Source organism: Acyrthosiphon pisum, chromosome A3 (genome assembly GCF_005508785.2).
Source record: "Acyrthosiphon pisum isolate AL4f chromosome A3, pea_aphid_22Mar2018_4r6ur, whole genome shotgun sequence".
NCBI lineage: Eukaryota > Metazoa > Arthropoda > Insecta > Hemiptera > Aphididae > Acyrthosiphon > Acyrthosiphon pisum.
Genome location: NC_042496.1, coordinates 39,523,748 through 39,542,198, shown reverse-complemented (window position 1 = coordinate 39,542,198; position 18,451 = coordinate 39,523,748). Strand labels below are relative to the sequence as shown.

The window sequence follows — 18,451 nt, the reverse complement described above, 5'->3', positions numbered from 1 at the left end:
GTTTTTTTAACGATTGGCCTGGAGGTGGGAAAAAATTGGCCTCTTTAATTGTTTGCAAACCTTAAAAAAAACTGAAATGACGCCCCTGCAAACATAGTCGTAATGGGCTTAAATTCTTCAGCTCCAGAGATTGCAGGGTGGCGATCCACTCTAAATCTTAATTTATTGCAGGTCACCAGCGATATCCAGAGACCGGGACCGTCTGCAGAACATCGTGATTTCGAGGGTTCACTGGATGGCAGGTCATGTGTATCAATGCCGAATATTAGTTGGCGATGCTCCCAATTCAGGATTGCCGTCTGTCACCTCCTGCAGGACATGCCGGTTTTGAATACGACGCAAGACACGGATGGAGGTCCTGCAGTAATCACGGCCAAACACAAACGTCCACGCCGTTTGTTATGGAGTCGGACGAAGAAATTCGTCGGGCAATTATTTTGTTGTTGTGGTTCTATTGACCACATGGGCCAGTATAATAATGTATAATATAGTTTTAAACGTCCCCTCCCACCGCTATCAGTACCACCGTCGGCTCTTCGCCACTTGTTTTGTGCCGTTTCGCGGTAATATTGTAAAAGTGTATTATTCATATTCTGTGCTAATAATTTAATAACGTAATAATGTACCTAATAACAATGTAATAATGTTATGTAAAAATATCTATAAATTGTATTATATACCTACCAAAAATTAATGCTATGCTATGCTGCTGTAATTTACATGAATAAACGTTTTTGTTATAATACCTATGTTATTTTATATTTGATATTTATTTGTTTATATTATTAATGAATGTGTCGACACCTGTGGTGTTGTGGAAATTATGTGTATATTGTTCTGGTACAACAAGGTGCATCGAGAAAAGATCAAAAATACTGCAATATCATGCCAAGAGATTCATGGTAAAAAACATGGTAAGACCCTTTTAAATATTATATCAGGAAATATATTATATTATCAATAAAAATAAATTATCTTTATAATTGGTTCCATTAAACGAGTATAGCACAAAATATCTTATATTATACTATTATTTGTTTTATAATTATATTATATTAATATACTAGCTGAGGTTAGTTACCAAGTCTTCGTCCAGGTCATCACTTAATTATCTATGGATAGGAGTTTATAGTAAAATTTATTGACTGGTAGTTGTTAAGTATAATATATATTATAACATAAATTTGGTCGACCCAGAAGTATAAGACATATGTTCAATACAAATCAATGGGTAAAAAAAACAATATTGGAAGAGATACATTAAGTAAAAAAAGATTTGAAAAATATGAAGATTTAAGACAGAAATCAATGATGACATTGAAATACGAGTAGATAATACATAAATAGTAAATCATAATCCTACAGAACATTGCTAAGCATTACAATTTAAAGATGAGCCCTGCAATGGTATTTGTGGTGTTGTGGAAATTGCAGAATTTTATTGGAGTTTTATGCTTTTCTGAAATATCAAAATTATATTGGAAAAAATCATAGATTTACTAAGAATTGGCTAGTAATATATTAGAGATTATACTTTTCTAGAATATATCTTGCATTTAAAGGGAAATATGAAGAGTTTAATTGGATGTATTAAAGTATTCATAAGACTTACCATGTCTTTTTAAGGGATAATTCAAGGATATTTTATTGAAAATGTACTCTGTTCTATGATATATCGATTCTTCAAAGTAAAATGTTATGGAACTTATGAGATGTGTAAAGGATTCTATTTGAAATGTCACAGAATTTATGAAATTGTCTAGGATTTTATAGGAAAATTAGATTGTTGAAGAAATATCAATCCTCTAATGAGAAATGTTCAAATGTTATATATTAAATAAGAATTCTTAAGTATTTTATGAGAAGTTTATGTTATTCTCTGAAATATCAATTCTCTAATGAGCGATATATTAATTCTAATATCAAATGTCATGTATTTTTTGGGAGATATTAAGATTTTTATTAAGAATATATAAAAAAAATATTAAAATATATAATATATCTTGCATCTAATGGGAATTTCAAGAGTTTAATCAGAAGTATCAATGCTTTTATGAGTTTTATTGTATTATTATTATTAATCAAGATTACGAGTGCGGAAAAAAGTGATATTCATTTTTATTTATATAATAATATAATATAGATAGATAGATATAATAATAATAATAATATATAAAATAATATAAATACCCAAGAAGATGAAGAAGAAAGATATGTATTACAACTCAAAATTCATCAATTTTGTGTTAATACTATTTTTGAATAGTGAAAAAATAGCTCTACTAAATGCGAGAACGGCACATTTAACATCATTTTTCATTAAACCACTATAAAGATAGTGTCAGAATTGAATTATTACATTTTTAGCCAATTTTCAAAGCAAGAGAGCCATGCGTTTACTTTATGGGAGTATACTTATTTCAAATTTATCCAATTAATCACTGAAGTCAAAATTCAAGACTGCTTTATTTCGATTTGTGGTGTTCTTGCAGTAAATAAAATCTAATTGTTGTGTGACATCTTGAGTGCAAAACAGCAATATTTAGAATTGAGCTGGTATTGCATTTTATAATTTGTTATATGCACTATGCAGCTACCATATGAAATGCAATACCGCCGTATTTTAGTATATGGCATTATGGCTGTCTTAAAATCAACTTCTGTATACAATTCAGCCACATCTCAAAATATGGCAGTCTTCTACTTACTCAAAAATGTTAAAAAGAATTATTATTATTACGAAACACCGCTAAAAACAGGATTATAATATTTCTTCTGCTTAGTTTATCAGTTATCACCATAGAAACTAATAAAAATAAAAACAACGATTTTAGCTAAGTATTTTATTGTAATTTATAATATTAATTCAACTTACAGGCTATAATAAATAATAGCAATATGAAATATCCAGACTGACAAACTCTCTTCGCTCAGAATCGTTTTTCTTATACAATGATATACCTATTATATCATAGAATTCAAATTCAATATAATCCATTATTCAGTAACCCATTTGGAACCTCGACAATTATTACATACTAGTGAACAAAATAAACCAAATTTTTTACAACCTTTTTAAGGTTTCCCTTATAAAATCATAGGCTTTTGAAAAATAAAATTATTGTAGTGTGAGAGCATAATTACGTATAGTTGCAGTATATTTTGAATTCTTAGCTTTCAAACCTCTATTAATATTATAATTACTCTAACAGAATCAGTTGTTGTATTCTACATAAAATAAAATTTCTTCTTCTTCCGGCCTTCATAACTCTCCAAGAGTTTTTTCCGCCATCACCAATTCACTCAACTTGTCTTGATCCTGTACTATCTCCCTCTAATTCTATGCTCCAAAGTCCAAGGTCTTCCAAATATTTTTCTATGACATCCATCCATCTCTATCGTGAACAACTCTGTAGACTTTTTCCTTTCGGTTTTCAATTTAGAAGTCCTAACAATTCATTACATGTCTTAGTCACTGTTCACTGTATCCTTTGACTCTTTATAAACCCATTGATTGTTACCATTTTTAATTTTTCTCTGAATTCTTGGTTGAACTTCCTACGATATTGACCGGTCCCCATATCGTTGACATAAAAAAAAAATTAATATATTTAAAAACATTACATTAAATTAATAATAACAATAAAAATATAAATTGAGTATAAAACAGTGGCTTAGTTAGGAATTTTCAAAGGGAGGGGTCAAAACTCTCATTTGACTTTTCATCATCAGTAAATATAAAAAAAAAAATAATTATTATGATTGTTAATTGTTGAGTATTTTTTCAAAATATTTTGGCTTTGCCCTTCCCCTACCCATTTTAAAATCCTGGCTGCACAACTAAATTAAACTATTTGTCATTTTCACTGGCAGTTTTAATTTCATTTAGCAGTGGCAATGATAACAATTCTTAATACTTAAACAAATTATAGGTGTCTACAATCTAAATTGATTTTATAATATACAGGTAAGCCATCCTAAAGTAGAAATATAGTATAGTTAATATTGGAAGCTTAGATAATACACATTATATGCATTAAGCCCAATGTAAATCGATACAGCAAACGTAGTGGCTGACAGAAATTAAAAGCTTCAAATATCAACAATAGTATGGTGTATCTGTATATTATAAAATCAATGGTATCTAACTAGAAGAAAACTTGTAAACATTTACCAAAATATTATCATGGGCCTCTTTACTTAAAACTTTTTTTTGTTTTAGATGACTCATTAATAATTTTAATGAAGATAACTCTTTTTTTAAACTGTTAACTTTCTGGTTGAGAATTTGAATTTTATTTTTTTGCATTTTAATGTGAGTTTTAGCTAATATGAAACTCTTTCTGTCTGTTTTGGGTGTAGCAAAGTCAGGTGTTTTTATTTTGCCAATAAAATTTTTTTTCTTTTTTAGAGTTTCTGCAACAACTAAAATTAAATATGCATATATTATTAATTATAAATAACATAAATATTATCTTTATTATTCACCTTGCAGTTCATGAGTAGACACAGGGCTTACAACTTTATGAATTGACTCATTAATTGAACAAATTTCATTACTAATATTTACTGTTTCAGACTCCGATGGCTGAATAGTCAATTGATCAGTTTCACAAGTAGAATTTATGTCGTCATTTGTTGTTTTGTCTTTAGATCTATTTAACATAATAATGCATACTTAAAATGGTATATAATTTGCTCTAAATAAACAGTTCTTACAGTTGAAAAAATGGTCGTATGATTTGTCCTTTTAAATATTTTGTAGGAATCGCATCTAATTTTAAACGAGAACCAGATTTGGTATAACATGTTTTATCAAAATGTCTGGAACATAACCTTCGATTTGGTAAATATTCTTCAGCTTCTAAGCCACAAGCATTTAACCACACATTTATTTTTACTTTGTCTGTTGGAAATCTGTAAATTTAAATATGTTTTTAATTAAAGTAGTTCCAAGAAATTGATTAGGTAATACAATATAAAGTGATCAAGTTATTCTACACTACTAAATATATAAATATAAATCAGCTATAAACATATTTTATACCATAAAATACTAATTACTAATAATTAGGGCCAGGAAGTATATGCTGTAAAAAGTACAAAATATGCATGCATTTATATACTTATTACAACAATGATTGAATCATTGGTTCTTTCCAATACACACTGTATACTGAATATTCACCCACCAAAATAAAAAGTCAAGATCGAGTTTGTATTGAAGCTAGCTACTCTTTAAGCTAATAAACAAAAATGTTCTACGCTTTACAGGAATAAAGGTAAAAATAAATAATAATATTAAAGTATACATACCGATGCAATTTAAGACCAGGTACTTTATTTGGCGACTTCAGACATAAAATGCAACATTTGTACGACTTCGCAATTTTATTCATTTTTACAATAGGTACTTAAAGAATACCACAGAATACCACAGAATACCTACTCAAATGAAAATAGAAATAACAAAATGTATAATTTTAATAATATATTAACTCGGTTAACAATGGGCAATGGCATGAAAACTGATCTAAGAAGAACTAAAGAAGACGGTTAGTTAAAATAATATTATACTCATATATTTCATTTATTAGTTATCTCAGTGGTTATCACAATCACTATCATCTTTTGTGCATGTGTAGACATACTACTTTATTACCACAGACTTCTATAATAGAAGTATATTATAGTCTGGTATGTATTTAAGTCTGTGTATATTACTATTATTATAGTTAGGGTTTATTTTATACTTTTTACCACTTCTCTACACCGTGCTTTTTACTAAATTAATAGGACTATACATAGAATAAGAATATGGGTCTATAAAAAAATAAAATGGGTCTATAGATTTTACTATCTTAAGACTTAAATCGTGCTCATCGTGTAGTTTAGTATTTATCTCTATTATCTCTATCATCAAATACGTCGGTGTAATTTATTATAATATCGGTATAGTTTATGTTCGAAGTAATTGATATCGGACTATCGGAGCAGTATTATGGTTGACAATGTCATATTTTCGACGCAATAACTTCTTACGTTGCGACAGGACTACTAGCGCTTTACAGTATTGTTCTGTGTTAACCGGGAGAATAATGAACTATTATCATTTAGTTCCATATTCTCCCGGTTGTCACAGAACAACCCTATAAAGCGCTAGTAGTCCTGCCACAACGTAAGAAGGTGCGGGCAACACTTGTCACAGGTTCGTTGTGTATATTCTTAATTCATGCCGCCTGGTTACATTTATGTGCGGATAAAGCCGGCTTTTACATTTTAGTCATGGACCATGGTATAAACTATTTTTACGTAAAATAAGTCCGTAGTTGCCAGTTGATTGTTTTGTACCCTTTTCGGACCTTTACTTAGTTCTAACTGAGACGCTGTGAATCTTTGTTACTTTCTTGAGTTTTTTCCAGTGACCAATATTGAATATTTTAACTTAAAATAAAAATATATCGTTTTTATATTTCTGTAGTTATTCTGTTAATTTACCTTTTCAAGTAAAAGCTAATAGTGTTTAGCATCTAATTGACATATTTTGAGTATTTTACAAAATCACAACATAAATAATGTCACGCGGAAGACGTAATCAAAAGCAGAAACACAAAGCTACACAAGAAAACACAACCGAAGGAGAAGAATTATTGAACAATGAGCGTACACTTGCAGTGTTTCATCACTTGATTAAACAGAAACCAGCTGGTCAGTTTCTACCAATTGATTTATAAAACTATAACCGTATGTTAAGTCTATCTAGTCTCATTACAATAGGTACATTACATCGATAGCGCTAATTCACCTGTTTGAGAGAGAACTGGGGAGAGAACACAATTTGATTCACCATGATATACATTTACCACAATTAGACATTTTTAATACCTAGTACAATTTCTATTAATTGGTAAGAAATTGAGGTAGGTATACTTATACTTTACGGGACACCTTTTTTTTCTGAAACTTTTGCAGTTAAGTACGCTGAAAACGTTGGTGAAGTTAGAATTTGGGGCTCGGACATAGTTTCGAAGTTATGACACTTCAAAGTTAGTATATAATACATTTAATAACTTATAAATGTCACTTCGCCAAGCTAGCCGTCGCACAGTGGTCTGAAAAGTAAATTTAGCTTACATAAAATTAAATTGTAGTTTTTATTCGTAATAAATTACCATATGTTTATACTATATTTGTAATAGTAATTCCAACAGTCCGAAATAAAACACAAGTTCAAAATCGGTACTAGTCTTGTGGCGCGTTCAACAAACGATGTTAAACGGGGGTAAGTATTGTGTAAACGGTTCAACCCACCTTGGGGCAATAGGTACCACAGCGTAAAAAAACGAAAAAAGGGATGTTAGTCGGGGGACTCAAGAAGAGCCAAAAAATATTGAAAATTTTGCAACCATGACTTTAATATGCTAATACAAATATTTTAAATATTTGATAGAACTTTGAAGTATCTACGTTATTTGAATTAAAACAATCAATAATCAATGCCTATACGTATGTTTTGCATAATTGGATGTAATGCTACATGCTATACTAACTAGCTTACTATAGCTATTAGTAATTGTTTTTAGGAGAGGGGATTGTTTGTTTTTAAATACAATTTTGAATTTAATAAGAGAATACATTTTATGATGATATATGAAAAACTGAGCAATAGCATTTTTGTTGTGCACATGTGTTAATATCATACATTTGTTTTACTTTAAATTATAATTATAATCTTAACAGCCAAAAACAGAAAGAAGAAAATAATATATAGGTACGATATAACTATATAAAGTTTTAGTTTAAATTAGGTAGATACTTAACACATATTGTGAAAGGTATAATAAATGGTTTTAATTTGAAAATAAAGACAAAGCTTTCATTCTGATCGATCACGAGACATATAAAAAAATAAACATCATTACAAATTACTAAATTAGGTTACAGAGCGTAAGCGGTCTCGGAAAAATCCGGTACAAATTTTTTTTTTTTAAAGGCACAAAACATAAATTTTGAGTTTCTAATTAAATAATAACATTATGAGTTGAAATACCAATCTAACTTAACAATTCGGGACAATCAATATTGCTAAGGAGATACTAAATAAATAAGATGACTGATTTCAAATAGAGTCTGCTACTAATGACATTGATTCTCTGGAGATCGGTAAATTTAAACAGCTAACAATTGATTTTAGGAATTTATATTGAACAATGTCAACCAGTTAATCGGTCGAATTTTCACCCCATATCAATGATCCAAACTCCAAGTTAGATCTAACAGGGAGGAATAGAACGTTACAATAATAATAATATTAAATCATAAAATAATTTTATTATTAACAAATAATCTCCTTACAGATCATGATAACCGGTAAACAATATAAATATATAATAGACGCTATGTCGTACTTGATACTAGGCATAGTCCTTTAACCTATTAAATAAACAAAATCTTTGGTTGAAAGTACATAATATAGCAAACAAATAAGGCGTATATGAGCTCACTTCTATAGTTCTATATCATGTATAGTATAACGCATTTACGCATTTAAAGGTGCACATTTTACAATACATATAATTTTTAACAAATCACATAAACTGGAACACATATATTTTTGTGAAAGGGGTCCCTTGAAAACAACCGTCTATTTATAACGCAACTTCAAGAACCTGATCGCTCTTCCGAGACTACTGAACGTGGTGTAAAGCGCGCGTCCTGCCGCCGTCCGGTCGTCCATGCGGTTTAGACCGTTACAATAATCAACAAAGTCACTGACTTTTCCGATACCGATGCGGCGCAACGTCGCGGTGGTTTGTTCGGTTTTTACCCCGACCACGGTATCTTCCACCCCGGCCGCCGCCACAGCGTCAATTTCGGCGCCGTGATGAGTTCCGGCCTCGTTTCGGGCGCCGCGAGTCCATTCAGAAAATTCTCTGGTCAAACCGTCCCGTAGTCGGTGGTACTTCGTTTCGGTGGACTTCAACAGCACGATCAAGTTGTCTAACAGCTGTAATTTTTGTATCAGCTTCCGACCTCGCACGAGCTCTGACTCGTCCTGTTGCACCGGAGTTCCGCCCGATGAGTTCATCGCCGGGCAATCTGGGCCCGGGGCAAAGTTTACGTATACGTTATGGTCACTCGTCGAGTTTGGCTGTCGTTCTTTGGTCGTTTGACTGTCGTTACCACCCGTTCCGTCGGTATCTGTACAGGAGCCCGAGGGGGGACCTGTATACTCCCAGTCCGCGTGGTCGGTCTTCTGCAGTATTTCCGCCACCTTCGCGTTTACTTGTTTTGTCACGTCTAGACTCCACAAAAAGTCCACGTGATTGCAACGAGGGCTGTCGACCGGAACGAAGTCCATCAGTTTCGGAAGTTGTGATTTCAGTCTCATCACGTCCTGCACGCAAAAATAACACGATAAAGGTACGTACTAGGTAGTCATTGAATAAAAATAAGGTGGACAAGTGAGTACCGCGATGCTGTACGGTAGTTGTCGAGTATGTCATTGTAATGGATGAGTTAGATTTTAATTCAATTATAAATCATTGCATATACGAAAAACGATTCTGAGCGGAGACGGTGTGTCATACTAGAGCACACAATATTATATACAAATAATCAAATTTAATAATTATTGTTAAAAAACCGCTAAATGTATCAAATATCGTAAACATTTTTAAATCAAATAAAAAATAATGATACTATCCAGGTGTCCGTGTTGTCCTTTTTTTTATAAAGGCGCAAAACTTGTTGGGAATTTTCTAATAATATTTTTTAATGTTAGCTATAAAAATAAAAACTTTTTATTGGTTTCTAACTGAAAAGTAATTTGAAAATTTTCGAAATTTGAATAAATTATGTAATAAAAATACATATAGTTGGTGGATCTCAAATTATATACTTACTTATAAGTAATAACTGTTTTATTTTAAATAAAATACCTTAACATATTCAGGAATTCTCATGTTAATTGTTATTGAGATATAATGAATATATTATAATGATATACATTGATCTTATATGTAAAATGTATATGAATACTGTTTGTAATTGATCCTAATTTACAACAACCTACCCCACATCTACCTAATTAATATAACTACAGGCGATAATTTTACAAGAATTTCTGGAAAAACCTCACCTCCACGTCCGTCAATACGTCGTTTTTTCCGTATATCAACGCAATTGGCACTTGTATGGAACTCAAGTCGTACGTTGGAGGTTCGGTAGAATTGTAATGCTGTAAATTCATGATTGGCCCGTAATCGTACCGACTAAAACTGTCTGCACAGTGAATTTCAAAGCACAAAAATAAAATGACAAAAGCGTTATATAAAACATAATGTTAAGTACAATGATTACATACTTACATAGTAACTGTTTCGTAATTAATTACCTTTCATTATAAGCTGTGAGAAATGTGTGGTTAGTTTAGACGACGTTCCCGCCGGAAAGTGTTCAATGACGAGTGGTATTAATGTCTATATATAACACGTCATGACGACAAACAAAATATATCAATAACCATTTCAATGATAGATTTTCCTCGTGTAATATTGCTAACGAATTCATAAAATATAATTATTACATTGTCGAAAATATACGTTTCACTACCACACACGGAAGACACTGCATAAGATATGCATTTTTGGCAAAACAAAGTCCGTGCAATTTTTTCTCCATACGTGTTGGTTACCAAAAATGATTGCATCCTCGATTGAGGTAAAAACATTCCATTCGAAACCCATTGATACATAATCTAAACAAAAAACAATTAAATGTATGTATTTACCTAGTTTTTTAAGAAGATTAATATATTTTCTGGTTCTAATTATCGTATTAAATTATTATTATCACTATTATACCTATATAATTTTATTTGAAAAAAAAATATCTTGTATAATTTAAATTTCAACATTATAATTAAGTCCCTTAAAAAAAGTTTGAATGAAAAATCAGCAGGTTGTTTATCAATATATATAAACTTATATTAAGATTGTATATCCATACCAATTAATTTGTTATTTAAATTTGAATATGACTATCTGATCGCAATCAATGTTAACGATTCATACTTTTGTCAAACCACTTTAAGGAGTATTATCCTTAGAATAAACATTTTAATAACTGAGAAATCACTCGTCCGAATTTTGAATTGGGAACATCGATATTTTTGAAAAGAATGTCCACTAAATAATGTACAGTATAAAAGGGGGCGTTAATGTTAAAAGGCTTTATTTAAAGATTCCAAATATCAGATTTTGAATAACTGCATTATTAAAAAAATAAAGGGGATGAGCATGTTTGTTGAATCACTCTGTGTATATTAAATTGATATTTGGCAAATACTCAAAGTTACATACATTTCCTCAGCCCCACCCAATTCAAAGTTTTTATGCGATAAAACAATGTTGATAACGTCTATGAACATTGAAGATTTTGTCAACAGATAAACAATACGAGCGATAATGAGAATCTAAAAGCAATATTATTTTTTATAGCCATTCATGTTTTTAAGTTGATATAAATTATTACTATATCTATTGATCAAAAACAGTATACATACATTCATCTTCTCCGCGTACGGAGCGATATGTCTTACAGACGATCTTGTGTTGAACAAGTAGGCTACCGGTGCGAGACTGATTTGCGACCTAATCTTATGATGGTATTCGGGTCTTTCAGAAGCCATTATGAAAAACACGGAGGTGCCCATTGAATAGCCTACGTAGTGGAGTTGCGGGGCATTGGTCTTCATAAGAATGTAGTCCAACGAAGCTGGCAAATCGAACGTTCCGACTTCGTGTAAGCTTTACAACCATCATTATGGTATATTATATTATTATACAGGTAGGTAGGTACGTAATACGTATAATATATTAATTATTATTGTCAAAATGTAAAAAGGTTGGTATGATAATTATTTATCCTAATGACGTTAAAATGTAAAATCAGTATATTATACACATACAATCATGAATAATGATTGTATACAAGCCCGGTTTAAGACATTTTGAGGCCCAGGGGCCAAAGTTTTAAATGAGGTACGAAAAAAAATGTATATATTATTATTTAATTTTAGGTATTGTTATAATATATATATATATATAGATATTAGGTACATAGCAATAAATTTTTTTTTTTTTTTCTATATTTGTTCATTGTAACGACCTCAAGGTCTTTGACAATGCTTATCACAAGTGGGTAGTAGGGAGATCATGTGATCTATTTATCTATGTATATATCACTATATGCATGATACTACCCCCCTTCTCCAAGAGGAGACATGTGCGGTCTTCACTCCCAGTGGAGTGGGACCTAGTTGGAAACCGGATGACGCAATCGGACGACAGCACGGGAAAATGGTGACTGCGTAGAATCACACACATTTTTTTTGCACTTTGCTATGAATCGAACCGATGACTGTGTGAGTCGTAATCAACTGCGTGACCACTGCGCCACTCCGGCCCCAAATAGCAATAAATAATGAATAATATATATCACTTTATTTTAAATTATAATTTACAAGCTTTTTTCCTCGCTAAATAATCATCGAGTGTTTTTTGGGTAATATTACACTGTTTTAGCCTATAACGAAAAAAGTAATGGACAAATCTGAGACCTCTTAATAAATTCTAACTATCAAGGCCCGGGACCCCCCTGGACCCCCCTTAATCCGGGCTTGATTGTACAAACACAGCGTATCGTAAGCCCACGATGAACAAAAATACAAATAATACATAATTATAAGTTTTACCTAAAATTCCAAAATTCCCTTTGCTTGGAAGTCATCGTCGAGTGCTTTCTACTGTAGGTATTACCCCGGCAGTTAGCCAACCACACGTCGTACCCGGCATCGGATAGTTGCATCGCTATAATATTATATTATTATAATGTATAATAATTAATTATAATATAGTTATAATACTACATAAAAAGCACGATATTAACAACTAAAGGTACCTATAAGCACGGCGAACAAATTCGAAAATAATATACATTTCCATCGAGCAATTTTTTTATTGAAATCGATGATTCACTCACGTAACGATATATCAGCTCCGCCAAGTACCCAATCGGCTGAACTCCCCAGAACGCCGTGATGTACGAACACCGGATGGTTCCTAGTGGGTTTATGTCCGCTTTTGTTTTCCGAGATGCGATGCAACTCCAGGATGTAACCGTCCTCTGTGACGACATTGTGTACTTCAACAGCATATCCATTGTTTTTGACGATTTCAACCTAATACAAATTGTAGAGAATCATCAAAAAAATTTAAATACATATATACCTATATATATCTTATTATAAAGTACAATTTTACTACCGGGGCTGGGGCGTTATAGGACTTAACATCGTTCAAATATATGTCTATACTGTATAGTGTATAATACATACATTGTAATACATTGTATAGGTATATAATAACTGAAATTGCAAATACAACATATTATACGTAGGTGCACTTAATAATACCAAACTATGCAGTAATAAGACGTAATTTTGTAGTTTTTCATGTGTTTTTATACTTATTTCCAGATTGAAAAAATACAGTAAAATAATCAGAATTTATTAATTAGTTCAAGTATCGAAAACCATAGTTAATATTTTGTTTAACCGGGTAGTTTTGTACGCCCGTACAATAAATAAGCCTTAAAAAATAAAAATACTTTTGATAATGAAAATATTAGCTTAAACAATTATTTAGAGTGCGATAACCTTTTTCTCACTGTCATATTATATAAGAATATAGAAGGGGAAATCGTTGAGCTAGGAAAAAATGTTAGGTCTTTAGGATATACGGTCGGTTGAGTAATGGGTACACAATAATATGGTCATTGTATATTTATATATTATATATCATGACTCCGGGTGGTATTTTTTATTTATAATAAATGTCTACCAATAAATTCAATTATATTTCAGTTTTATTATTTTAAAGTTATACTTTAAATTTTTTAGTAAATAAAAAATTAAAATTAAAATACCTAAGATGAAGCTATTATAATATAATATGTAGGGTTAGGATGTTTATGATTTTGCATATTTTTTGAGGTTGTCCAATAGCATCCATTCTTATACAGAAATATGTTTCATGATATCTGTATTCAAAATATCAAAATTTTATTTTGCATATAATAGCATATTTTACCATTTTTTTTTTAAAAGTGCATAATTTGTGTTTTTTCTATTTTTAAGCGAATATTTGACGGTTTTCGATGCAAAATGCTGTAAAAACACCGTAATTTTATATTTTACTGAATCTTATATAAGTTTGATTATTTGTATTTCACAAATTATCACTTATTTATTGTTGAGAATTCACTATGGTTACACCTATAGGTACTTATACGGTACCTACTTAAATAGAATTTTCAATAAGCCTCGTCAATTGTCACAGTCAAAACTTAAAACTGCGAGCCATTACAATTTTATCAGATATTTTAACAAAACGTTTAATAATTTATAGTTAGTTTCCATCTTGTCTACGACCGATGTAGAGTACCTTATATTGCGCGTTTCCTGTTTTATAATAATTTAAATAAATAAAATTTTTTACATAGAGATTTATCGTTTAATAGTTTCAAAAACGTATTAGCACCAAACAGACAAAGATTTACAGCGGAACATTTAAAACAAACTTTAATTATTCAATGCAACTCTTTTTAATTTTTTTTATATTTTTATTTAATTTTTTTCGGTTTTTCAATTTGTCTATAATATAACATATTATGTTTATTTCATTTTTTGTCTAATAATTTGCTTATTCTTTAATGCATATTTTTCAAATTTTTCATGCATATTTAGCTGGTTTTTAGTGCATAAGTGCATATAATATATTCATACATTTTTTAGTGCATAAATATCCTAACCCTAATAATATGTAACTTAAATAATTACTTTATATTATTTATGTTATATAGGTAATATTATATTTGTGTATACATATTATTTTTAAAGGGAACAATAAATGGAAATTTAATGATATTTTACTAAAATAAATGTTATGTTAAAAAAATTACATTATTTTTATTTTTTTATTGACGTAGGTCTTGGTACATGCGTAATGTTGCTTCAAATGGTAACGTAGTTTTCTTTGAGATTAAACAATAAAAAATTATTTGAGAATTTATTTAATAAATTTCCCAAATTCCTGATCCATTTAATCAGTATGAAAAATATTGTTTTAGATAAATAAAAACTTAATCGGGCATTCGAAGGTTAATTTATGTAACCTTAGATAATTTTATGAAAATATATTAGATTTATTTATGACAAATATATAGGTGCTATGAATTTTATTTTACTTGACATATAATCACGATTCATTTAATCATGTAATCGTACATTCGTACTCATGTCTATTGATACCACAGATAGAATCTTATCTATCTAAAACCGTGATTGAAACTAGTAAATTAATTATTTTACGACATATTATTGTTGTATTATTAAATTCTGTATGTGCTAATGTGTTATCATTTTGAACCCAATACATAGTTAATAATATTATGTTTTATTGTATACATGCTTTTTTTGACAACGATTCCATTTTATTATCATCATAATATATTTTTAAAATAATTATCTTTTCGATATGTCTCACGTGCGAATCGTAACCACTTGAATTACGATTAGACATCAAGATAACCTAGGTCGTAGACTCTATAGATGCTATAATGCTCCACAGTCTAAAATCTGCCTAATTATTAGTTATTACTAACAGCTATAACAATAAAATATTGATGGAATATTGAAGTTCAGCAGATACCGGATTTGGTTATACGATTTGTTGTTGATGAGTACTTTCACTAAAAAATTTAAATTTCTTCAAAACCATGATTATAGCATGCTAAATGTATCGATATATTATAATATTATAGAATAGTATATATTCTGAATGTCAAATCTATTATAGTATTATCTTCAGTCATTACACAGCAGTTTTTTTAAGACATAGGCGTCGGTGTACCACCTACCTAAGTAATTTTTGGCATAATAATAAACCATTAACAATGGTGTATAAAAGAAAACTATTTTTGGTCGATGAATTATGCAATCAATTGACATTGTGGACCATAATAATATATTATAATAATAGTATTTTACGACGTTATCTGTACATAGCAATGGTGGTTATACAATTTGAAAATATTAAATCGTCACACTGATACGAAATCGAAAGTTGATTGTCGATGTACAGTTTCTATTTTTTTTTCATCCATACGAGTCGGTTTTATCGTATAAAAATCATGATATAAACCCAAGTACATTTTAAGCGGGTTCGTCGTCCGATAACTGTGAAATGCATTGATATTGAAATTTTCGTCGCGCGAGTACGATAATAATGTAATAATAAATGTTTAATAATAGGTAATAATAATTGATCGAACGAGAATACGACGTATACAATAATTATGTGCAGTTCACAGCGAAATAATAATAATATATTAAAATAATATGGTACTCACAGTGGACGAGCAAACATTTTCGGTCATGCTTGAAAATAGAAAAATCGCAGACGGAATCAAAATATTGGTACACACATGATGATATTAATAATATGTCCGAGTGTGAGTCTGGAAAAACGGCCGAAGAAATCCGACAACCGCGTACTATGAATTTAATATTATTTGTTTATTAGGAACTGCACCGCCGACCGCACACGCGACGACTGAACCCTGACGACGACGGTCGCAATGTGCACACAGCTCGATAATAATCGTCGTTGTATAAAATACATTTACGCATAATACGATTCAGTCGTCTGGGCACGACGCCATTCGAATCGCGGTGTATAACAAACATTAATGTTTATTACACACTCGACGACGTCGGACGAGAGATGATTTGGCCGACGATCGCGCGAGAGAGTTCCGCGATGATAATAATAATATAGTCACTCTCGTAATATAATATTATCATTTATAATTACTATTATCACTATTATTGTTGACGTATCGCGACAGCGTTCCGCCGCGGTAGGCAGCGCCACAGTCGCGGCGCGATCCCGACCTACCTACATGGATGGTGCGATAATATTATCGACTGAGCTGCTGCGCATGGTCATATAAGTACGTACGCGGTTATAACGATGACCACGTGTCTACTAGTCTAGTAGTCTGCAGTACGGTGTTTCTTAAACTTTTTTATCCGTCGTACCCTTTTTAAGTCCACTTTTATCGTGAAAACCCTACTTTTTTTTTTAGCTTTTTTAGATTTTTTTCATTTGGCTTTCGACAATAAGTAATTTTTACTGCTCGACAATTAAAAACCCTTACTTTGTTTCAATAGTCATTTTTAGCGTGATTTTACGTAAGGATTATTGCCAATAGAAATGATGATAACAATGTGTATACTGTATTCAATTCGAAAAATATTTTAAATAACAGACTAACGGGACTTAGATTTTAATGAGAGTTTCGCGGAACCCTCAAGTGATCTCCGCGGAACACAGTTTAAGAAACGCTGAATTAGAATATTATATTGCGCATTAATCTAATTTTCTAAATCAGACCGATGTGAACAGACGAAAATAATAACGTCATTATCATGATATTATTGACGCGATGAGTATAACATAGATGATACCATTTGCACTCGACCAACCTACATTATTTTATTGACAGGGCAATCAGTGGCGTCCAACCCTATGACTAGGTGTAGCGGTCGCCACACCTTGAAAATAAGGGGCGGGTATAATAACATAAAATAATGAACTTGAAATATGTTCATAATTAATCACAGTTTATATTGGCTAATACCTTAATATTTACTAATATTATCAATTAAAATATGATAAAATGTATAAAATAATATAATTTTGAGTTTGTAAGGGGGTGCGTGGGTGGGTAAAATTTTTTTCTTGCTACACCTGAAAAATATATCTTGGGCGCCACTGAGTGCAATAATATATTCATTAATTTTATTATAGTATTTTATAATGGAGGTACGTAGTACACTAGTACGTACGCGGTTATATAACGATGATCACTTGTCTGCTGTCTGTCGTGTACGGCTGCAGTTGTGGACGGCAGTCGGCAGCATTGATTAGAATATTATATTGCGCAATACCACGGTAATCTAATTTTCTAAACCAAACTGTAAGACGAAAATAATAACGTCATTATCATGATATTGACGCGATGAATATAATATAGATGATACTATTTGCACACGACCTACCTACACACTTGTTTGCTAGTCTGCCGTGTACGCTGCAGTCGTAGGTACGTGGACGGGGCAGCATTTATAATTTAAGTCACGGACTAAGATAAAATATATCTTATATCTTAGTCTGTGATTAAAATATATTGCGCATTAACTATACATTACCGCCAGCTCTGCAACTACACATCATGGGGCTGATGTGCAAATCTTAATTTGGGGCCTAAATATACAAAATGTAAATAAATTATTAAAAAAACAATAAAAAATTTAAATGTATAA

The 18,451-nt window shown here is 30.9% G+C and overlaps 2 protein-coding genes across 3 annotated transcripts; both read right to left on the bottom strand.

Annotated features, from left to right (window-relative positions):
• Nucleotides 1–3,139: 3,139 nt before the first annotated feature.
• On the bottom strand, nt 3,140–6,059 carry LOC115034511. 2 transcript variants are annotated; one of them, XM_029491822.1, is made up of 6 exons: nt 5,317–6,059; nt 4,720–4,917; nt 4,489–4,655; nt 4,175–4,425; nt 3,522–3,558; nt 3,140–3,448 (listed from the first exon to the last, which is right to left on the bottom strand). In XM_029491822.1, the coding sequence occupies exons 1-6, from the start codon at nt 5,397–5,399 to the stop codon at nt 3,435–3,437; spliced, it is 750 nt and encodes a 249-aa protein (XP_029347682.1). In that variant the 5' UTR covers nt 5,400–6,059; the 3' UTR covers nt 3,140–3,434. The 2 variants fall into 2 exon arrangements, with proteins under 2 accessions (XP_029347682.1, XP_029347681.1); XM_029491821.1 differs by having other exon boundaries at nt 3,140–3,558.
• A 2,247-nt stretch (nt 6,060–8,306) lies between these two features.
• LOC100161202 (lipase 3) lies at nt 8,307–16,898 on the bottom strand. The gene is made up of 8 exons (XM_001952515.5): nt 16,474–16,898; nt 13,045–13,243; nt 12,758–12,872; nt 11,567–11,810; nt 10,589–10,759; nt 10,397–10,481; nt 10,142–10,284; nt 8,307–9,397 (listed from the first exon to the last, which is right to left on the bottom strand). Exons 1-8 carry the CDS (start codon nt 16,498–16,500, stop codon nt 8,645–8,647), a joined length of 1,737 nt encoding a protein of 578 aa, XP_001952550.2. The 5' UTR covers nt 16,501–16,898; the 3' UTR covers nt 8,307–8,644.
• Nucleotides 16,899–18,451: the final 1,553 nt, after the last annotated feature.

Coding starts and splice junctions, on each gene's coding strand:
- LOC115034511 (XM_029491821.1), bottom strand. CDS start 5,399: ATGAATAAAATTGCGAAGTCGTACAAATGTTGCATTTTATGTCTGAAG. Junction 4,918..5,316: donor CCTGGTCTTAAATTGCATCG/GTATGTATACTT, acceptor TTAAATTTACAG/ATTTCCAACAGACAAAGTAA. Junction 4,656..4,719: donor ATACGACCATTTTTTCAACT/GTAAGAACTGTT, acceptor TATGTTAAATAG/ATCTAAAGACAAAACAACAA.
- LOC100161202 (XM_001952515.5), bottom strand. CDS start 16,500: ATGACCGAAAATGTTTGCTCGTCCACT. Junction 11,811..12,757: donor AGGGAATTTTGGAATTTTAG/GTAAAACTTATA, acceptor ATGGTTGTAAAG/CTTACACGAAGTCGGAACGT. Junction 10,482..10,588: donor AAACGTATATTTTCGACAAT/GTAATAATTATA, acceptor TGTTATATATAG/ACATTAATACCACTCGTCAT.